Here is a 24,286-nt window from a genome sequence, read left to right as displayed (position 1 = left end):
TCGATTAAGAAGTATTTGTTAATAATCTGCACATGTATCAAATGTATACTTTGAAATTGTCTACAGCCCGATAAAATAAAATTGCAGATTCAGTTTGTGTGCTATTGTTGCTGTGCTACTTGCTGTGCTTTAAATTAATTGATTATACATTGCTTAAACTGATTGCATAGTGACTTTGCTGTTTGACAGGTCGAGGTTGACTTGGTCACTATGATGGAGCACACACTGCCCGAGTTCAACCTGAACAACGAGCTGGATAAGCTGGTCCTTCCTGGGGATGAAAGGGTGGATAGCACCAAGTCACCCCTGTGAGTAACACTTGAAGCTTTCCTAAAACCTCTGGTAGTTAAGGTGTAAAGTGAGTAGAAAGCTCTGGGACTATAATTTAGACAAAAAAAAAGATGAATAATATATTTTGAAAGCATGTTTCTTGGGTGCATTTGTTGGCGGTGTTAACTGATACATGGGAAAACATTGACAGATTGTGAGTTCTAAGTTGGTGCCACTGCCTTAGGTGCTGCAGTTGGAAATTGTTGTGTCAGATTCTCATAGTCAGTATGGCTTCGAATGTTGCTTTCTATGGCAGTAGCTCCATAGCCCTTAGTTGCGAACTTTTTTGTGTTCCACAAACAGATATTTTAAGACAAGTCCGTGCACATCTAGAATAATTTACCGTTGAACTTCGTTAAACAAAGTAGGATCTGACATAAAAATAACTTCATTATATCAATATTCATTATAAGCGTCCACGATGATATCGGTTTAATAAAAAACATTACAATAAGGGTTATGCAAAAGAAGCACAGGTGCACCACTTCTGATGCACCAGCAAAGGGTCTATTATTGCTTTTGACGATTTCGCGGCAACTTCCAATGCCAATATGTGGCACAAGAAATGTTGACTTGCAAACTAACAACTGCTATACGTTGTCATTAATTCCCAACTACATGCCTGCCTAGCAGAGCCATAAGCCAAAACACACATGTGCGTGCTTAATGTTCCGTTTCAAGTTGCATTTGCTATTAACATTTTTGCTACCAGGATACATATTTTGGGTTGACGAGCAAACAAATATTTACTGTGCTTTAACTGATAACATCTCTGATCTTGCATTTTCGGTTTCATTATAGCAATAGGAGGCTCAAATGTGACCAATTAGATGTTAGATTTACTTTCTCATGAACAATTAGTTATACCCATGGTATATTAAAGGGACTTACAACTGATTTTTAAGGACCTAGTTCTTTATGGTGCAACGCAAAGCTCACCCTTGGTAGTGTTTACATCTGCAGCAGTTACTTCCAAAACTGCGTGGATATTTAGTCAATGTCCCTGGTGCAAGGGACGGCCGTCTCTTCCCCACATTATGTGGGAATGTTTATACAGTCAATCCCGGATATATCGAACCTGGATATATCGAATTATTGCCTATATTGAACAGTTGGAGAATCCCCTTGGGAATCCCATGCAAAAGTATAGCGCTATTCTTCACGTATATAGAACTCCTGTGCACCGGCATATCGATGTATCAAACTCTGTGCTGAGCTGCGCCCCGGCAAGTGCGTTTCTCCCACCATACCCCACCCCTGCAAGTGCGCTTCTCCTCACGAAGCTCTCGCGATATTCCCGCGATCTCACACACGCCGCCCCACACTCTGAGAAAGGGGCATGTGGGTAAAAGGCACGTGATGAGGAGCACTTGGAGTGGGATTGGGTGTGAAAGGGAAGCAGGAGGGAGAATCCACGCTGACCGCAGGCATCTGTTTCCTGTGTTTTGGTTGGCTGACACTGCTGGCGCAGCGAGACGAACGAGGTCAGTGCAGCTTGGGCTTGTGGTAGTAGTGCGGAGACGCAGAGTGGTGCGTCTTTCGGTTCGCTTTGTTCCTTTTATTCACGACGCCAACACGAAGGCTTGAGACTCGTGTGTTGCACTGCGTTTTTCTTTCCTCTTTTGACACGTGTTCCGAAGCCATGGCCGTGAAAAAATGCAAAAATTTGGATTTTTCAAGAAAGGCGGACATCATTCGACGGGTGGAGGCTGGCGAGGAAAAGTCATCGGTCGCCGCGGCGTTCAGAATTCCTCGCAACACACCGTGCTGTGTTTTTGTCTTTTTACACGCCTTGGAGGCACAGATCGGTAAGATCCCGTTAGTCACGACATCGGGAAACTGCCTTGAGATGTGTGGAGTTGTTAGAGAAGCTTTTGACATGCATATTTTATATTTCGAATTATCGATATATCAAACTATTTTGCGATGCCCTTCGAGTTCAATATATCCGAGATCGACTGTATAGGCCACCGAACATGAACTCGCCCATGATACTGACCTCACTCGGGAGCCTTGGGAGGCTGTCCTCGCTCGAGCCGATTCGGAGACCCAGAAGGGTCTCTTAAACCAAGCTGAGCGTACAGCAACAGCCACTGGAGTCCTGGACTAGGGACCCACCCTTCCCGCTTCCTTGTCTTTCCTATCTATTGAATAAAGTTTTTCAATCAAAAGAATCGGTAGCCCAACTCGCAAATTGTGAAAGCCGCCCATCGTTCTACCTTTACAGGAGTGAGTGTCACTGTGGTTAACCACCTACATTTTGACCTTTTCAACCACTTTTGAAAATAAAAAGCTGGTGCAATAAGTTCACGTTGTTGTACAGCCATTTCTTATATTTGTACCGCATTTTCCCCCAAGTAAACACCTACCGTAAAAACCGGACTATAGGTCGGACTGAAATATAGGTCGATCCCCCAACTAACGAATTCTAAAAGTGAAAAAAATCTTTTTCAATGGCAAAAGTACCAAAAGACACCCTTACCTTGAAACAAATGCGACTAATGCACAATAGTGACAGTATTTATTTAAATGCTGTTCGCATGTGCACCCGGCCAATTTTTAACAGTATCGCACGACCATCGACCCGCATGCTTGTCAGCACCTTATTAACGGCGTTGAGCGGCGAAACAAACAAGATACGCGCATGTGTATACGTGCGCTTTCTTTCGCTATTTCGCCGCTCTGTGCCGTGATAAGGTGCTGACAAACACGCGGGTCGATGGTCGCATGATACTGTTAAAAATTGGCTGGGTGTACAGTACACAGAAGGGTACGAAGTGCATAAGCGCTACTTTGAATCAGAGCAATGCCTTTGATCGGAGTCGTCCGAACAAGAGTTGGATGACGAGTGCTTCTCGCTACCCATTCCAGAGGCGCGCACGATCTCTGCCGCTTTCAAATGGAGGCATTCGGCAGTCACAGGCAGCGATCTTACACGCAGCTCCCGGATGAACTCCCCAACGTTATCTTCCACTTCTGCGGTCCGCCCACGAAATGACGTTTTCTGTTGGTTTGCTGCTTCTGCCTCCGCCCACCCGCCGTGGTTGCTCAGTGGCTATGGTGTTGGGCTGCTGAGCACGAGGTCGCGGGATCGAATCTCGGCCACGGCGGCCGCATTTCGATGGGGGCGAAATGCGAAAACACCCGTGTACTTAGATTTAGGTGCACGTTAAAGAACCCCAGGTGGTCGAAATTTCCGGAGTCCCCCACTACGGCGTGCCTCATAATCAGCATGTGGTTTTGGCACGTAAAACCCCATAATTTAATTTTTTTTTTCTGCCTCCGCCAGCACCAAACGCTCTTTTCGGATACTCTAAATTCGCGCTGTGCCACGAGGTTGCCGTGGGCTTCCGTGCACTCAATTGCCTTTTTCTTGAAGGCGACGGTGAATTGCCGTCGGCTTCCGCTCGTTTTGAAACAAAATGTGAAAAATCAGCCTTTAACCAATATAACTCTGTGACAATGTAATCTCAAATTTGCAGTGCCACAATGTTGCCACGCTGTGCCACTGCTGATGGCGATGGCGGCTCTTTACTTCATCCGCCCATTGTTGCAAGACTTCTGTAGTTTTTCCGCCAATGTTCGGTATATAAGACAAGGGTAGACTTTTCACAATGGTTTTTTGAAAAAACGTTCGACTTATATTCCGGTTTTTACGGTACGTCTTGGCTGGCTGGCCCCTGTCGTAGTTGTTTTGTCGATAGACCAGCCAAGCCAGCTCATCGAAAACAAAGGCGAAGGCAGCGCCACTTTTCCCCTCACCACAAATGAAGGCCTATCTGCACATTGTAAGTCAGGAAAAACGTATAATAATAAAAAGTATACAGCATTTTAATACTGATTAAAAGACCAGGAACCGTGTACACTAGTAGAAGGTCTTGTGGTGGACCTCTTATGCCGCTTCATGTTATTGCTGCGTGCGGTGCCAAAGGTAATTTTTTGCAACATTTAATGATGAATTAAAAATATAAATCATGTTTAATGAGAAAACCATGGCTCGTTTTAGCCACTATGATAGGGAATCATTCCATCAGCAGGGTTATCTCGATTCATGTTCTGAGTGGTTGTCTGTCCCTTTAACATTCAACTGTATGAGCGCAACCACGCAATAGCAAGAAAATGGAAAAAGTTATATGGGTATAGCTCAGGCATCCTGTGTCAACTATTTTTTAGTATTATTTTCTGGTAGTCTATTGTAGTAATATACTAGTTTGAATACTACTATAGTGTGATACAACTTTAGAAAAAAGGGGGCGTTTACTCCTCCAAGGCGGAGGCAGACGAGCATCCACCAATGGGCGTGCACTCTGGACAAACGTCATGAGCCAGACGGCTGGTGAACCCGCCGACGGAGAAGATGGCCGCCCGCGCTTCGAACTGGGCGAGGTCGCGACAGCTGTGTGCTTCAGCCCCTCGTCAGAGTGAATTCCAGTAGTGTTTGTGAGGGTCTATCATGTCGGAAATATAACTACGAACTTACGATGCGCCATTTATACCGCGTGCATTTATTCTGAGCAGTGATCCGTTGAAGGAACATTGCAGCGAGCATCGCTGGCGCTGTGCTACTCTTTGCCTGTAAACAGGATCCCGCGGCGACCGCTGCGAACACACATCCTGCGTACTTGTTCCATGTTGTTTGATTTCGCTCCCGAGTGAAGTTATGGCGAGAAAGTTTTCCAAAGACTGGTGCCTACGGTAGCGGCGGGTGTGTTTTTCGTCGGATGGGGTGAAATGATGAAGCAAAATCTCTCTCAGGAGAAATCAGAAAAGTTTGCGCAACAGAAACTATTTGCAGAAGAAGCCTTCAACGCAAAGATTTGTCGCCGTCAACTTAGCGTAAACAATCAATAGAGAGGTTTTAGCTTTTCCGGTATTCCGGTAAAACGCAGGCGGACGCCCGGCGCGTTGGGGCGGAGGCGTAAACGTGAGCGGTCGAGCGGTCTGCATGGTGCAGCCACCTGGTGGCGCAGTGCTCAAACAGACAGAAACAGTTAATATTGGATTAACCGAGCGTATTCTGCTTCGTTGCTGGTGTAAATTTTCGGCACTGGCATAATCGTGTTGCAGCCCCAACGCCCCAATGCCCCGTCCGCCTGCGTTTTACCGGAATACCGACGAAGCGACGGTGTTCGAGTGTTGTGTGGCACCGTCGATTGATTGCTGTACACCAGTTCTCACTGCACGCGCAAACTGTAGAATGCGTGCTGTGAAATTGTGAAAACACAAAACCAAAAAATATAAATTTTATGCTATTTGAAACCAAGAGTATTTATTAAAACGATGAATGAAGCATTTTTGCACCTTCCTGCCTCGACCGTATTCTCGCCCCAGGTTTGTAATGGTTGCGATAAATGCATTGTTTTATGTAAGTACTTTTTCTATAGCAACTGATTCATTTTAAGCATGAGAAACGAGTAGTAGATACGCCGTGTACAAGTGAACAAGCGCAAAAGCGTTGCAGAGCTGCTCTTTCTACTTTTGTCACTTGCAATGAAGCTAAAGAGCAGACGACGGGCAGCGTTGTGAAAGGCACGGGGTTATTTTTCTGCCGCTATCCGGCATGTGCTGCAGCACATGAGAACTCTAATAAACCAGTCATCAAAATGCAAAAGTCTTTATTTATACCGAGAATTACGCGTTTCAGGAGCATGGTGTTTCGAGCGGGACTATTTTAGTCGCGGAGGCTATCGGCTGTCGCGCTTCGGCCATCTGGGCGGGGCCGCCCCTTTTTTCTAAAGTTGTATCCTACTATACACATATTTAGGTACTTTTGCTACGACAGCATAGAAAAATGCACATCTATGTTAGTGAACTAGTAAGACATGGGTCATGGCAGTAACAAATCACAAAAGGGTGGTTGAGGCATTGAGCATTTTTGTTGAGTGGTCTAGTGTGTTCTTTATTACATGTAGCCACTGTGTAGCTTTTATCATTTCTTGCTGCATTTCCTAGTTTTCTTTAATAAAACCTGTGCTGTAACTAAACAGTGTGATTCGCAACATATAATCCTATTTCATTGACTTCAGAAATGGCAGTCAGAGACCAAAAATACTTTTTTTTTTTACATTGTGGAAACATTTGTCACAATAACAAGATCAGTCACTAGTTTTTAGAAAGAAATCATCAATGGCCAAGCTCAATGTTTGACGCATTTGGCATGGCATGACCATTATTTAGTAATTTTAAAAGAATCTCATGAATATTTGCTACTTTATTTTTTTGTTGTGATATATAGGAGAAGCAAGCGCAAGTCACATACGCTGATCGGACCAGATGGCACGGAACCCAGTACGAAGAAGCCATTCAGTGGGTGCATTTTCTGTTTGCTACAAAGTGGTTGTTGCCTTGTGTGCCATTTCATGCCTATTTTCATGACTTTTTTTATGTTTTTTGCTGTCACATCATTATAAACAAGATTGTGTTTTATCTAGCGTGTTCCTTCTTTTTTCACATCATATTTCCATGGCTGCAGTTGCACCAATGCGGGGCCGAGGGTTGCCACGGGTTAGCCTTGGCCACCAATCACGGGCAAATGACCCATTTCGTTCACGGCCACCTAACACAAGCCGGCCCCCATCCACGCATGTGGATGACTTTGTCCACCAATTGCATCAACGCCCACCAGGAAAGGCAAGTGCTGGGCAATCACATACATTGTGGTCTTTGTGTTACTCATGTTGATTGGTTGAAAAGGGACCAGAACCTTCATCATGAAACAAAGCTGGACATGAGGAAATTTGGAAAAGAATACATTATCTGTTCTACACTCTGTTTCACTACTAGATCCTCTCACACTGAGGCAGCTACTCAATTAGGGGGGCAAGCACATATTTAAGGTGTTCTTCCATGCTTCCATGCCTTGTTAACTGCTAGTGGTGACTACTACAGCGCAAGCGATGGCAGCATCTACAAGCATTGCAACTGGACAGCGAGATATTGTGTCGGAACGCATAAAGGCATGCTATGACGGATAGCTGGAAATTAGGTTCTGTGCTCACTGACAGTGTCAAAGTTTCTAATTTCCGCAATTTAGATGCTTACGTGCATTGCAATATTTACATCTCACCTTAAAAACAGGTGAAATTAAGATAAGTCTCGAGGCCAATAGATAACTAGTCGTTTTTGCTGTGCTTACTCTTACGCTCATAAATTTGTTTCGAAAACAACGCTGACACGTATGAAATATACTTAAAGGGGACGTGGCAATGAAAACTTTTTTTTTTAATTTAAGGGAATAAATTTGTGAAATTCGGCATACAAGTGTAACTTGTTATGCTGATATCATAACTGAAATTACTTTTGTGCTATCTATTACAGTTCTTGAGTTAAAACAATTGACAGCCTTTAATGGTCATCCCCAAATAAATAAATAATTAGACATAAGTTCACCAAGATATTCACATCGCCATGTTCACAAAGGCCTGTTCTGTGCAATAAAGCTATTGGTTTATTTTTTAAATGCCAAAATGAGCATAAAAATATTTTTTGAACTTTCCTGTCCATATTGTCTTACCAATGACTTTCACAAAAGATCCATTATAAATTTTTTTATGAGGTCAGTTAAAAATGGACAGCTTTATTGCCCTCATCAATCTGTTGGGCTGTAAGTGCAAAAGACAGAATGATTTTGTCTTCACTCGTGAAATGGGACTGGGATGACTGAAAGCAACTGCACAAAAAATGAAAGCTGAGAAAATGGAGCCCCAAGTTTCATTTGTTGTAAACGTTTAAATATTAACTTTGAGCACCTAAAACCCACCTGGGATGTAGTCAGTGGCGTAGCCAGAAATTTTGTTCGGGGGGGGCTACGCCACTGGCCCAATACACACACACACACACACATATATATATATATATATATATATATATATATATATATATATATATATATATATATATATATATATATATAGCTGCACGTTGCAGCTCAGCCTCCTCCTTAAGAGGAAGCTTTAGCTCGGGTGCTCCTATTTAAGTAGATGTCGAAAGGGAATTTGTTTTTCCCTCCAACCACTTAAGGAGGTTTGTTGCATTTAAAAGAAAAAGTTTATTGCTAGTGACTACTGGCTTCGAATTTTTCATTTAGGTGGTGAATTATTTATTAAAAATTGGCTAAAATTGAACATTTTCACAAAACGTAACTGTCAAGTTGAAAACTCCGTGACTCAACAATGAAAAATGATATCACAATTCTGTGAATTGCATCTAATAGTACATCTACAGCGGACAAAAAAGATATGTTACACATGAATCTCAAAAAAATTTAGTATTGTGGAAATACGGCTTTTGCAGAACCCGTGTACACAATGTAACCAATTCACGTAAGATAAAAATTGACACAGCAAACTTGTCCGCTTTGACTGTTATAATAAATGCCGTTTACAGAACCACAATATCTGTTCTTCATGCATAGCTATTAGTTTGTAAACGTCGTGCTTCTATTTTTTCAAACTTTCGAATTTTCCAAAATATTTTAAACAAAATTCAGGCCCTAAATCGAAGTTCTGTTTCCAACAGACACTAGGATTTAACTTTCTCTCTCAAATGCAACCAATTTCAATAAAAGCGATTAGCAGGATTATCTCAGAAAAGCGTTTCTGCGTTTTACAAGTAGTTGAATAGGCCGCGTCGGATTGGGCCCGAGCTAAAGCTTCCTCTTAAACAATTTATCGAGGGATCAAATACATGAATAATAACTGCATTGTCATTGCCAAAGATGCTGCAAACGAATTCTTGAAAGCTACGCACTGTAAATACAAGTAAAATATGTATTCTTTCATAAAATATTATACTCGTATGTGCCAAAAATTGTGCCCAACATAACTGACGTCAATGCTTCCATGTTTTTTTGTGTATTTATTAAGTAAAGGAAATATCACACGAACTTTAGAACTATATCAGTTCGAAACCAGGAAAGCAGTGCATGCCGCTGATATGAAAAATTAAAAGGCAATGAACTGAACAAGTTGAGGACAAATATGTTAATGAAACTTTGTCATTCAAGAACCGTGCTTACATTCTTGTATATATGCAATGGCCAGTGCAAAATCTCAATGACGCTGTCGTTTGTTCCAATGTATTATGCAAGAACAGCTGTCCCTTGTCGTGTATCGTAGTAATTGCACCGAAGTTATAGTCGCGACAGAGAGCACGTATAAAAAGCAGGAGTTCTGCAAGATATATGAGGGCAAGTCAAATGAATGAGCCAACAACGGGGTACTTTATTTAAAAGTAGTCTTCATGAGAATTTAGACATTTGTCCTATTGACTAACGAGTTGCGTGATTCCCGTCTTATAAAACTCCTTGGGTTGCTGCTTCAAAAAGTCTGTATCTGGTTCCCTTGAGCTGTTTTTTCGGTTGCCCCAAAATGTAGAAGTCGCAAGGTGACAGGTCTGAGCTGTATGGCGGATGTCACAGCGTTTCCCACTTGAACTTTGCCATTTTTGTATTAACCACATAAGCGACGTGGGGACAGGCATTGTCGTGGAACAAGATGACCCCATTCGTCAATTTTCCACGTTGTTCGTTCTAGATTGCGGCACGCTGCCGTTCTTGCGTTTCACAATACCGGAAACAATTGATAGCCTCTCAAGATTTAGCAAATTCCATCAGTAATGGACCCTGTCGATCGAACAAAAAAGTCAACAACACCTTTCCAGCGGAAATGATGGCCTTTACGTTCTTTGGGCGTGGTAAATTCGAATGTTTCCACTGTAAGCTTTGCCGTCGTGTTTCAGGCTCGTAGTAGTGGCACCAAGGTTCGTCCCCGATCACAGTTGCAAACAAGAAGTCCTCATGCTCATTGTGATACCCGATCAGATGAGTCAAGGCAGCGCGAAACTTCTCCGTCTTCTCGCGATGGATAACAATCTTGGGGATCCATTGCGCACCAAAGAGCCGATAACCGAGAAGCTCATGAATTATGGCGTGAACCGAACCATGACTGATGTTCAGACGGTCTGCCAGTTCAGCGATGCTTATCCTCCGTTCTTGTTTCAGCAGCTCATGAACCTTCGAAATTGTGTGGGGGGTGATTGCACGATGGTTTTCGCCCGGTCTTGCAATGTCTTTGTAACGTCCTTTAAACCGTTTGCTCCAACGCTTCACAGTGGTCAATGAAATGCCGTGTTCAACGTAAACGGCAGCCATACGGCGATTAATTTCTGTTTTGGAAACACCTTCAGCTGTCAAAAACTTCGCGACACCGAGCTGTTCAACTTTTGAAGTGTCCATTATGTGACGCAACCATATTCAACCCAGTGTATGAGAACATCAAAGAACATTTATCTTCACACCTGCGTGTCACTTTTGTAAATGAGACATGCCGTTCTCCTGCGCGCATGCCTCGCAGATAATGAAATGAACAATTATTGCGCGGTTAGGGTAGGTTCACTTTCATTTGACTCGCCCTCGTACATTAGAAATGCAAAGATACAATGGGATATGCAAATGCGAAAATACGGCTTGATAAAGGACAAAAAAGTGTCGCTGGAAACAAACTTCACTGCATGTATACACAAAACCTCGCAACAATATATTTAAATATACGTATAAGTCTCCAATGAGTCTATGTATGTAAGAAGAAGTAACTGTATATAATGCGTCAAACAAGGCAAATAAACATATTGCACAATCACAGATTCACAGAGTCCTAGATTCCGCCCCCATTCCATCCACTCCCCCCGATGTATTGCGCCCGACGGAAGGCGGCGCGCTTGCTCCCCGCTTTTCTCCTTTGCGCACACAAGACTGAGCCACCATCGTTGGCTCACCCATTCCACCTCCCCTCCTACGCTTTCACTCGCACATACAGCATGCAGCACGTGGTCACGATGTTATCACCCTTGGACTTTATACGAAACATGAGGGCGATGGCAGGAATGCGCCATGAGTGTCCATATAATTGCTTTCGCAATAATATAATAAACGTATCCGGCAACTGAAGCGTCCCGTCGCCCATTACTTTCCGCAAAAGAAGTATCAAAATCGAACTTTCACCATGCAACAATTCGCTGCGCCGCAACAATGTATTTTTTTTCTGTGAGGCGGAGGCACCAAAATGAATAAAAAAACGCATAGGAAAGTATGTTGGCCAGAATCTAATGCCTACTTCGGGCACCTAATGAGCCTACGGAAAGAATACCGAAGAAAACATGAGACGCTTGGTCCACTGAGAACCATACGCATACTGCTCAGTATCCTACAGCGGCGAAACAAGACTTTCCGGAAAGGTTCCGCTCAAGGAATGTGGTGCAATCCTTCGAGCCCCACAGTGATGGCGGCGAGCGACCATTGTTTTTCTTTTCTCGTCTGCTAGCCAGAAAGCGTCCAAAACCCTGTCCGGTGAAAATCCACTCGGCTAGAGCAAACCGAACGCGCACCGAAGTGCACCGCACGGTGGTCGGGGCCATACGAGAAAAACGTTTGCGCTCTGGCTGGCTCTGGCAGCCCGCGGGTAGGGTAGCGAGAAAAAAAAAATGAAGAGGCTCAATGTGTCCTCGCGAATAAAAGTCAAAGTAGAAAAAATAAATAAGAACGTAGTTACTTTGGCTGGCTTTAGTGTCTTGACATGGATGTTCTGGCGTATAGGCTAACACAATGTTGATATTTTTTTATGTGACATGACGGCACAAATGAACCACCCCAACGCTTCGTCTCATTGGACCTCGCTGCCTGCTTTGTCAACTCGTCTGCTAGTGTGTTGATTTGGCTTGTCTCGTTGTATGTTCCCATGTAAGACTTTAGAAAAGTCAATTGACCTTTGGCGTCAAATGTTTATAACAACATTAAACCCACAAAGTTCCGCAATTGAAAATCTAAAGCACAACTTTGGAAATGTCAATGCACCTTTCACATCAAGAGCTTATGAGATTTATACACATAAAGTTTCGCAATTGATATCCATGCGCTCCATAGATTCCGTGGCCTCAGTGAGATGCCGCGGCGAGCCCGCTCACCATCAAAGCGCCCTTGAAACTTTGTGCTCGGGTGGGACTGCTTGGCGTTATGTGACTCCCGGTGTATGGGCGTTGCCACGAAATCCAGCCCGATTTTGCAATCTTCGCGGTTAAATGTCTTTTCGAGCGTCAAAAAGACATTCTAGACAAAATCCAGAGTGATTTCCGGCGCCGGGGGTCGCTTTGGTCGGCGGTGCATGGACAGCACGAAAAAATTTCGGGGGGGGCTGAAGCCCCATAAGCCCCCCCCCTGGCTACGCCCCTGGATGTAGTCCTTTGCCTCTGAAGGCAAATTTTCTGTACATTTTGATCTAGCTTTTCGCTTTCTTCCAGCAGTTTCGAGCACCTTAGTTGCCTTTCTGATTTTCGTGCATCCATACGTTGTGCAGAGGTAGATGACAGTGCATTCAAAACCAGGGTGTCTACCAACCGGGAAAACTGGGAATTCTCACGGATTTTGAGTAGTCTGGAATAGCTCCAGGAAAATGAAGGGAATTTGTGCTTCTATCAGGGAAAATTAGCTGTAATATTATTGAAGGGGAACGAAAGTCGCGGTAATGCTGGCTCGAATAACAGACAGGAATCGTAACAAATCGTCTTTAAAGGGACACTAAAGCGAAAAGTGATTTCTTCTGCATCAGTAAATCACCGTTCTACAACACCAAAAACACCACTCTTACAACGATAAGACGTTTGGTAAGCCAGAAAAAGCCCAAGAACGAAATGCGGGTGGCGACGCCTACTTGAGTTCCCGCACCTGGGGGCTGTGACGTCTTGGATTTTGATGGCATCTTCTAGGGCCTACTAATTATATAAAACGGTACAGATTGACTACATTGTGTTCTAAAGGAACCAAATATTAAACATGCCAAGTTTCGGGAACCTTTATTCAGCCAACGCGGCCCAAATGCGAAAACAAACTTTGGAATCCCTGACGTCACGCTGACGTACAGGCGCTGGCGTTTCGGCGCGAAATTCAAATACTGATACTTAGACCTTCATTTTCTCATCTAATATATTCAAACTATTTTCTTGAAATGACTGCCTGCAGGTTTCTCAAACAATGCTTTATTAGTCTAAACTGATTTATTGTTTCCCTTTAGTGTCCCTTTAATGTTCCGTCTTTGGCTGGAGGAGTTGCCAGTCTACAGTCAACAACCGACTTTCCGGATGCTCGATAATTCGGAAAGCTTCATGGCACCATCATGTACCCCATAGAGTCAATGTATCAGAATGTCGGAAATTTTGGATGCAAGAACCCTTTGCTGTCCGATCTTCCGGACTTCTTGCCGTGACCGTAGGTCCAAACTGGCATTAATCAAAGCCACCACCGCTACCGTTTTGATTACCTCGCCGCATCGAACCGGCGCGCTCGCACGCAGATCCGCTGGCATCCGTAGCTACTACTGCGGCAACGCTAGGCCTAGCTGCTTCGACTTTCGCTATCAAGCTTCTTGCTGTTGGGTGCCGTGTTTTTCATAGAAATAATTCACCGCTGTCAGCAATGGCACTAATTCCACCTTTGTGGTCTTCGCGATTGGCTTTGAAGCTCAGAAAGCATGTTGCGTTGCATAATGCTGCTTCCCAAAAGTCAGCTACGCCTCTATACAGAAATGTTACTTGGTAAAGCATAACAAGCATGGGAAGGGGCTATTGCCATGGGACACAGTATGTATTCCTTAATTATACACGCGTGCACCCGGTATTCCTGTCACAGTATGAGCACCGATATGCCTAATACCTGTATTGCCAGGCCTTCAGCCGTTTTTCGAACGTGCCTGTGGTGGTTTCAGTCCTTGAGGGCAGTAAAAGACATTCATTCATTTTTTCCAACTGGCCGATTTGTCGGATGTTTTCGTGGCTCCTAGGCCGTTCGAAAAATCAGTTGTTGACTGTATGACTCACCAAGAAGATGCTTCAAATGGTTCGTGGGGCAAACAAGCTGCGGAAGGAGGACGAGAACAGAAAGGACCTACGCATTGAGGAATTAATGGGAAAGGAAGCGTGCTACCGCCGTCTTGAAGGAACTTGGGCTCAAAAAACAAAGTGTTGGCTGATGCCAAGATGGAAGTGTCCCTCATCCAAACCAAACTAAACTCTTTAAAGCAGTGAAACAACAGTGAGGCATCGTGCACAGGCTGAGAGTATGTCAGGACAGCTGAGGTTGACTTATGAGCTGTTAAAAGAGTATCTCAATTGTGACAAAGTTCGGGCCTCATACCGCTGAGCTTGCTATCAGTTGATAGAAATAGCTCATGTTCGAAAATATTTTCTTCTGTATGCATCTCCTTTTTATTCGTATTTGAGAATGTCTGTCTCGATGTGCAATTTTTTTTCGAAGACATTTTATTTCCTGTGCATTTTACTAACCCCACCCTTCTATTCTCTTTTGAATAAAATAAACACTACTCCTTATTATTTAAATTGGATTAAGTCATCTTTTTAAAATAATTTATTTCATATGCTTACTAGAGAGTGACAGCATCGAGCGACATGTTTTCAGCCCGTCTTGACATAAAGCGTAATTCTGCATCACCGATGGAATTGTGCAAAGGCACTCAGGGAAATTTTAAATGTCAACTTGATAGACACCCTGAATATGTCCGCTCTTGTCTCTTGTCACAGAACCTATTTATTAGTGAGAGTTAGAGCTGAAATCTGCAGTTGAATATTTGATGCAAAAACTTCTGCTCTCACCGAGGTCGCGTTGCCATCACGACCACATACAGGTGCACCGTTACCATCACTCATGGGCATGTTTTCACCGCTGCGCAAATGCGCGCGAGAGAGGTTCGTCAGCAATTCAAATCTACAACAGCCAATAGGAGCGTGCCTTGTGCCCCAGGTGACTACTGCACCCAATTGCAATGTTGGATTTGCCTTTTTTTCAATTGCATTTGCTGGTTTATTTTTTGGTGGAGAAATACGTTGCTCCGGCTTTCTTCAGCTCTGATCTCTACTCTTTATGATGATACCAAGCTGGCAGTACCACGTCAGCGGATAGCCAAGTGATCAGCGGTGTGATGGGACCATCCAAAGCCAGATTTTTTCACAATTTTTGATGACAGCACTCTAGAGAAGTGCTGTTTTCTCGATTTCTACTGCGTATTTCGTTATAATATTTCACCATGAGGTTAATAAAGGTCCGTGGATTGTGAAAAAAAAATAATGGAAAATTTTGTTTGACCTGTCGGAAAGATAGCACCTCCTGTTAAAAAGCACAAGTTTTTGATGCTTCTGGAGAAGTCTACGATCATCACCGAACTTTGAAAAACAGAAAGAAGTCAGGTATTGCAGAGGAGTTCAGTATCCCGTGTAGCTCACTTTCTATGATTCTGAAATCCAAAAACAGAGCATCATGGCAGCAATTCAGAATGGTTTCTTGTGCACAGCACAGGACAGTGGTAATGCCGGTCTATGAAGACGTCGACAAAGCTGTATTCCAGCGGTTCCTCGACAAGAGAGCAAACAAGCTGTCTTTGTCTGGAAGTCTTTGCAACAGAAAGCTATTGACCTTGCATGCATTCTGGAGCAAGGTGATGCAGAACAAAATAAGCTACTTTTTTCAATAAATTTTGGTTATAGAAAGTAATGGGTGTGCTTATTTGTCCATTTTCGCGACAGTAAAATTCTCGTCACAACAAAAAAATTTTCTTCCTCTTTGGTTTCGTCGACTTACCATGTTGTGCCATGAAAAAATCAAATGTTCATACAGAAGCACTTGCCCCTAGTGCATCAGATTGCAACTTGCTATGAATTTAAAAGTACAATCACATGAAATTTTTTGTTCAGGGATGTTTAAACAAAAGTATTACATGGTCTTTTCTCAAATTCAGTTTTTTATCAGGACAATTTCTTACCTTCAAGCTTTTAACCTCTTCAAAGTATAGATATACACTATTATTTACAGTGCCTACTTTTTTTCTTCTCTAGTCTTTTGTACATTAAGTAGCTGCATGTTTTTGAATGGATAGAACACAGACATGTAGAAATTGCTTTGTGCTACTTTCTGTTTGGTTTATCAACATGACAATATGTTTTAGTTATGCATTTCGTTTTTTTTCCAGCAGGACATTGTTGGTGTACATGGCTGTAGCCGTGACACGGCTGGAGGAGCAATGTTCGATGTTTCCCGAGCAGGGCCCAGTCGAAGCAGCTCCACACGATTATTCAGTCCACCCAGTCTCTACAGCCGCAGGGAATATTCCCGCATGGATAACCGAGACTTTGGTACACGTGAGGAACTTTTTTCATTGATGTACCACATTTAACTCATTCATTGACAATTTAAAACTGAATTTCCTGCTGATATGCACATTTGGTAGGTTAAACTTGGTAGGTTATGAAAAAGTTCCTACAATGTTTTTTCAAGGTTTACTGAGACTTCAGTTTCAAGAACGGAAATGAAAAGCATTACAGGTATAAAACAAAGTCATTTTTTTTAAAGTATTCTTTGTGCATGCTTTGACAATATCACCATCTTTTTAACACCTCTAGAACTCCTGCAGCTTAGAGTGAACCTTGTGACTGTCGTGGCCAGTAGAAGTTTTCGCAGCCGGGATAATGCAGCCATGCCATTAATTCGTGTCTGCCTCTTACAATTCAGCGCATACAGTTGAACCCACTTATAACGACACCAGTTTTAACAATATATTGAATATAACAATGAGCAACTGATGCACTGTCAACTTTTGTATGTGCTCTATGGCAAAATGAACCGTTTACTACAATGCTCCCATGCCACATTGTCGGTTCTAACAATTTAATCCTAGAAAAAAAAATTCAAAAAGTGCCAGCCACTTTGTCACACTTGCCTTTGAGCCGTCCACCCCACAAGGCATGCATCACATGGCATCACATGGCATCACATGCATCACATGAAACTTCTGACCTTACATTGCCGATGCCGGAAGGATGGAAGGGAGACTGGAGAGGAGCAACAAGGGCGTGTGATGCAGGGTGTGCGGCACAAAGGCGCAGACACCACGTGGCCAGATTTAATTCTTATAGCCAATAATTCACCATGGGAACACTGTATTACGCAGTTTTTTTAACCACAGAATATGCGCTATAGTTGAAGGAGCAGCAGCTGCTCATTGGTGCATCCGATAATGCTACAAGTAGGTTTGACCCGTACCGTATTTACTCGCGTAATTTACACCCCCCTAAATTATCACCCCGGGTTTTTAAAAAGCTTTTACTCACATATTTTGCACTTCCTGTCCTGCCCCGCAACAGCTCGTCAGCACGCGTGTGCAAGCAACGAGCAGTGTTGGCATGATACAACAACCCGCGCGAAATTAGAAACCTAATGACAGACACACGAGGAAGTCTTGTGTGCTCCTGCATAAACAAAGCTTGGAACTGCGTGTGGGAACACGCATATTAGATACAATCTGTATGCCTTCTGGTGGGTAATCAGTTTGACCTTCGCACATGAGAGCATGTGCGAAGGTATTCTTGGGTGATTACCTTTGGAGATAGTGCTGCTTTTGCGAGTCTGGTCACTGGACATGCTGGATGCATTGAAGCCTGTGGCCAACAGCGCTCTTGGCACTCTACGAAGTTAGCGAGCTTGGCACAGTGCCCAAGACCAAGTGCATGAGGCCAAGTACATGAACACATTCAGTGATGGGGACAGGTGCTGCTCAGAGAAAACGGTGAAAGAGAGAAAGCTCAATTAGATGGCAACGGTGCAATTAGGTGGCAACGGTGCAGTTAGACAGCAGGGTGAAGGCAGGAAGAGGCTGAGTGACATAAAGAGAGTGAAGGAAAACGAACGATGACAGGCAAGTGAATTCGGGGGAAAGAAAAAGGAGACAAGGAAGGAACCCGGAAATCAGTCTGAGCTTTCCACGTGCGAAGGGATGCTTTTTTGACCGAGGTGCCGGCGCCCTGAAGGAGTTGCTGGAATATGGCGGCACTTCTCATGCATCCGGATTCACAGTTTCACGTGGGTGGGGAGTTTACTGGGACTGCACTAATCCATCATAAAACTCTGGACGTCACAATATTAGGGGACACATAAGTAGGGTTCTACTGTATACATTATTTAGGACATTTCTGCAAAATTTTCATGTAACTTGTGCACCACCCTTTTGAAGCCCGAAAATAAGAAAATAAAAGTGTATTGATTACTTCAGTAAATACGGTACTTTCTTAAGTTAAAATGCTTGAATGCTTGTCTCCTCGGCTTTTTTTCGTGCATCTCGGTTATAAAATATATCGGTTATAACAATGGGATTTTCTTGGCACTTGAATACTGTGATAAGTGGGTTCGGCTGTATTTTTGAATGCTTGCCAGAGGTTGCTGTCAGGACTGATTGAGTTTCATACGTGAAAGCTGCATTTCAAAACCTCAAATGAATGTTTTCTACCCTTGAGCATGTTTATTTAATCATGCACTGCTCACACTCTGCGTTACATATCACAGCAGATTCGCAATGTGCACTCTGCAGTAAACATGCTTGTGTCTGGCATGAAAATGGTTTTGTCAAAGTCTGTGGAGCAGCATTTGTATTTTATCTCAGTTAAGAACTTTCCCTCAGCCTCCTGAACTCGTGGTCACAAGATGAAGCATGCTTATGGGCAAAGGTTGGTACAGTTGGCTACAAAAGTTTTTTGAACGGGAAATTCGCAGGACAGCTGAATTCCTGTGCAGCTGGAGCACATGACCATGAATTGAAAGTTTCAATCTGCACTAGTAGTTTTTGTAATCTATGCAACAATTCTTTATATTAGAAGCACCATGCCTTAACAGGGATGAAATTCACATTTGTTGTGAGACCAGTGTCCCATAAATTTTGTGAACAACTGTACTTCAAGGAAAACTTTGATAAAGTGGCATACTTCGTGAAGAAATTGAAGCTGATTACTCTGGCAAAAGTGTAGCAGGAAGGTCTAACCAACGACATTCTTGCCAGGGAGCTGTTAGGTATGGAGAAGTACGAGTTCACCCTAAGTACAATTGCAAAGTTTTAAACAGCAGGCAGTGCTTGATGTACCATAAAAATCCGCGTGTAATACGAGGTTTTTTTTTTTTCTATTATTAGCGTCCCAAATTTTCACCCGTACTATATGCGGATCCGAATGAAAATTTAGTCAGAAATTTGGGCTAGAAGTTTTGGTTTCGTTATTGCTGCATGGCTATGGCTTGACTTCATTATTGCTGCGTGGCTACGGCTTGGCTTCCTTATTGCTGCGTGACTACAGCATTGTTTCTTTATTGTTGAGTGCACACTTGGCAGCACACATGCAAACCACACTTTGCGAAGTGCATCTTTTTTATTCCGCGTTGAAGGACAAAGATGTCTGGACCATGAAAACAGTACTCGGCTGCTTTCAAGAGAAAGGTTATTTTAACCGCACAGGACATCGGCAACAGTACAGACGGGAGGCAGTTTGGCGTCGACAGAAGGAAGCCCTTTTCGCGTGCAGTGGAACACGAAGAAGCTTTCGCTGCCCAAAGAGTGGGACATTCCCGGAAGTCAAACTTGCCCTGATGGAGTTCGTACACCAACAGCGAGCCGCGCATTTAGCTGTGAGCGTGGAGCTTATTCAGGCAAAAGCTAAGTAGCTTGCAAGAGAAAAAGGGGTACCGAGCTCCACCTTCAAAGCGAGCAAGCACTGGATTTATCGCTACATGTGCTGTACTGGTTTTTCCTTGCGCCGCTGAACTTTGATTTTGCAAAAGCTGCCAGAATCATTCGAAGAGCTGCTTGTGGCTTTCCAGCGCCACATTATTTTGCTGCGTAAGTCCAAGAACTTCCAGCTAGGGCAAATCGGCAATGCTGACCAAACACCAGTTTATCTGGACATGCCATCGCCCCTCATCATGCACAAAAAGGGCTCTAAACAAGTTTATGTCCAATCCACTGGCAACGAGAAAATGCAAGTTGCCGCCATGTTGTCGTGCACGGCAGACGGATGCAAGCTCCCGCCCTATGTCATCTTCAAGCGCAAGACAGTGCCTAAAGGTGAGGAGCTGCCAAAAAATGTGGTCGTGAGATCCCATGAGAAAGGCTGGATGAACAAGAATCTTGTGCTCAACTGGATAAAGTCCGTCTGGTGTAGGCACCCCAGTGCACTGTTGTCGTTCCCGTCCATCCTCGTGCTGGATGCATTTTGTTGCCATTTGGCTGACTCGGTGAAGAGGCTGTTGCGTGAATCCGGCGATGAACTCGTTGTTATCCCGGGTGCGATGACGTCTTAGCTGCAGCCTTTAGATGTTTGCATGAACAAGCCGTTCAAGGACGCAGTCAAGCGATGTTATGCAGATTGGATGCACTCAGGTGAGCTTGCAGTGACGCCGACCGGGCGGCTGAAGCGGGCTTCGCCAGCTATGCTATGCAAGTGGATTGTGGATGCATGGACTGGAGGACCTTGTGCATCGCGCATTCAAGAAGTGCGGCATCTCGAACGCACTCGATGGCACAGAGGATGAGTACCTCTGGGAAGATATGTCCGACAAGGAACTATCCGAAGAGAGCGCAGCTGAAGACAGTGATTGAAGTGCGGAGTACAATTTAAATAAATTTTTTCCTCGAGTTTTCCTAACTAATGTTATACGAGGATAAAACTTTTTTTTCCCATTTCGCATCGCAAATATTTCACCTCGTACTATAAGCGGGTTCGTATTATATGTGCATTTTTACGGTATAGCCACAGCTTGAAAGTTTGGCTTCTGTCACAGAAGTTGGAGTCTCCTGCTAAAGACAACTTTCACAACTAACTTCATAGAAACCCTGACATTGAATGGTTGCACTTGCCCAAAACAGCTAGTGGCTCTTACCACTTTACTGTATAATGAGTAATCTGTTATTGCCTAACAAGTGTTCATGTTGTTCAGTGCACTAGTACACTTGTTCTCCCTTTGCTGCAATCTGTTAACACTTATATGGCTCAAGCCTAGCAAGCAGACACTTGAGATGTTGTTGACCATTTTCTTCAGTTCAAGCGAATAAAGCATTTGTTTTTGTTGTAAGAGCGTGGCAGACTATTCAATGCCAATAAAGGAGCTTTGAACATATCCAGAGCTTTGCACATTATCCTGGAAGGTGTTTTAATTGTTTTACATTTTCCGTCTTGCTTTTGTGCCAATTTCACCTTTTTTCTGTCCCTGAAATCTCAACTCTATTAATTGCTCATAGTTCTGTGATCAAAGAAAAAAACATTTACTTGTGGCAATGCTTTGTCCACATCGAAGTGGAAAGTGATTCTGCGTGATGGAAATACGGCTGCTGATGTCAAGTCCTGTGGAAGTCTGTTAAAGTGCCAATGTTGATTCAACATTGACCCTACTTCCTGTTTTGGATTTAATGTGAATCTAGGTGAAGAGCATGGCTGCACTCAACTAGATCACTGCAAATGCTAGATCACTGCTTGACATTCGCTGTACACTTTGACAGATGTTGCTCTTCAGTGAAATGCCTCTAAGGCAATGCCTGTGCACCAACTTGAACTCTCTTAAGGTCTGTGAGTATTCAAACAGACCATTGCAGGAATTTCGAACATTGCCCCTGGAGCCATCAGTCAAATTTCACCATAAGACACCAGCATAACTCAATGGGCAGCATTTTTAAAACACTATCTCAAAAGGCTGCTTGAATTTCAACAAGTTAAATTTATTTAGCAACATCTGGGGGGTACACCCTTTTAATGATGTGCATATTTATGGCTCTTATTTCCTAGTTTTCTGCAGCATTAAACCAGTGCTAAGCTTGATAAAAACACTGCTATGTATAGTGCAGTTAAGTGTTTACAACTAAGTGCCGTAAATAGTCTAGGCATGTGCGAATAGCGCTTTTTCACTTCGAAGCGAATACGAAGCGAATAGTCATCGAATTCGAATAATTTCGAAGCGAAGCGAATATTTTCGAATCGAAGCGAATATTTGGGACTCCTAGTACACAACAGAAAAATTGATGGAGTGACAATGATCTCTGCTGGCTGTTTTATCAGTTATATTTTCTGAACCATTATAAATGTGAGGCAATGAGAAACAGACATGAGGCATGAGACCTTTTCATTTTTGAATTTATTCAGACCACTGTGCACTGCTCATCCAGCCTTTCATCCTAGTGCATGTTGCTATGTATAAACACTAACTGCTCAACATGCTCGGGGAGAAGGTGTTCTCTTCTAGTGGTGACAACATTTCCTGTTGACGAGAACAACCTCTCACTTGACACTTGGGTTGCTGGCACTGACAGGTATAGCCGAGCTAGCTTGGACAGTGACGGGTACTTGTCTTCGCCGAAATTTTTCCACCACAGGAAAGGATTTTCCAAGCGGGGCCGAACAGGTGCATGGAGGTACTCCTCCACCTCTTCCATAAGTCGCTGGGAACCAGTGCTTGAAGTGGTGGTAGAGGCCAAAGCTCCAAAAACATCCCACACCACACTAGAGACAGCCTGTGCAGGTGCACTGGGCTCTTCGCTGTCTCTCCCCTGAGGCAGGCTTTTCTCCACAGCTGAGCAGAGTAGATTTTTTAGCCACCGTTTCTCACTTGTGGTGTCGTAACAAACGGCTTTAAATCGGGGGTCCAATGCTGTGCTCAAGGCATATGTCACCTGCAATTTTATATCAACAAACCTGGACTTCATGCTGTGAAGGAGGTTTCCTGCAAATGCAGACTCCTCCCCACAACGCTGCTGTTGCTGAGTGAGCAGAAGTTGCATGCAATGCACTAGTGGCACCACTTGCGAGAGAGTTGGGTGCTTTTCGGAGCAAGACTCTCTTGTTGCATCATCAACACATTTTAGCACTGATGTGATGGATGCCATCAGATGCCATTCACTTGAAGTCAAGTTTTCCAATGTGTCCTGTTCCGACAGATTCAAGGAAATTGGTACACGGAGCTTTAAAAGGCGTGACATCATTTCATATTCACTATTCCATCTCGTCGCAACATCTTGAATCACTTCAAGGGGCTCTAAGCCCATGCTAACCTGAACCTCTTTGAGGCGACTTCTGGCTTGGGAACTCCTCTTGTAATGCCCTACAATTGCTCGGGCCTTGACACACAGCTGCTCAAAATTCTGAGTGTCCTTCTTTGCACACTGGATGCACAGTTGTAACGTATGCGCGAAGCACTGTATACTTGTCCATCCCGTTCGCGATGCGGCGCCCAGGAAGTTTCTGGCATTGTCAGTCACAATGAAAACTGGAACATCTTGAGGCAGTCCCCACTCCTTTGCCAAGTCAAGGAGGATGCGCTTCAGGTTGTCAGATGTATGGCCTTCCGGCATGTGCCGGCATGCCAGGTGGTAATTGTGAAGCCGGAACTCTTTATCAACGAGATGGCATGTAAATGAGACGTAACTATCCCCGGGCCTAGACGTCCACCCGTCGGTTGTTACCGAGTAGCATGGGGTCCCGTCAGTGAAGTGATGGCGCAGCTCACTTTTGATCCTTTCTTTTTCTTTGGCGTAAAGTTCTGGCACGACACTCCGAGAAAACGTAGTCCTCGATGGAACCTTGTACTCGGGCACTGCTGTGCGCATCAAAGACAAAAAGCCTGGCTCCTCAACGATCGAATAAGAGTGCAAGCCAGTGGCCAGGAACTGTGCAACCTTCGTTGTTAACGTTTTTGCGCACTGACTGTCGCCTTTCAACGTCGGCTTGAAGTAGCTACAGCTAGCAGCACTTGCGTCCGCCTTGTTGGTGCCCGTCGTCTTTTTCGGGCCTGCAAGCTTTTTAGAGCTTTCGGCAGCACGGAGCTTCTCGAACTGCTTGAATGGATCAGGGTGACGCTTTAGGTGATTGACGAGGGTGGTTGTAGTGCCCGTGGGCGTCTTAAGGCGCATCTTGCACGTGCGGCACGTCGCGTCACTGGCTCCGCGATCGAAGAACTCCCAGATGGCACTCCGGAACACCCGCTGCGCCGATTCGTTCATGGTTTGGCTACTTCGGCTGCGTGCGCAATCGAGCAAAATGAACAACTAACGCGTGACTGAACTCGAAGCGACGTACACATCCGGCAACCACGTTGGCACGC

General features: G+C 44.0%; 1 protein-coding gene across 5 annotated transcripts in view; it reads left to right on the top strand.

Moving 5' to 3' along the window:
- vir (VIR_N domain-containing protein) overlaps window positions 1–24,286 on the top strand; it is a 338,801-nt gene that overhangs the window by 292,881 nt on the left and 21,634 nt on the right. For 4 of the 5 annotated variants that reach the window (XM_065439604.1, XM_065439605.1, XM_065439603.1 and 1 more), the window contains 4 exons: window positions 190–308; window positions 6,566–6,636; window positions 6,803–6,960; window positions 16,359–16,524. In XM_065439604.1, the coding sequence (XP_065295676.1) occupies window positions 190–308; window positions 6,566–6,636; window positions 6,803–6,960; window positions 16,359–16,524 (514 nt within the window). The remainder of the gene's footprint in view (window positions 1–189; window positions 309–6,565; window positions 6,637–6,802; window positions 6,961–16,358; window positions 16,525–24,286) is intronic. The other variant, XM_065439602.1, reaches the window with a different exon arrangement.

This window comes from Dermacentor albipictus, chromosome 1 (genome assembly GCF_038994185.2).
Source record: "Dermacentor albipictus isolate Rhodes 1998 colony chromosome 1, USDA_Dalb.pri_finalv2, whole genome shotgun sequence".
NCBI classification, from domain to species: Eukaryota; Metazoa; Arthropoda; class Arachnida; order Ixodida; family Ixodidae; genus Dermacentor; species Dermacentor albipictus.
This window is presented reverse-complemented; position numbering and strand designations above follow the sequence as displayed.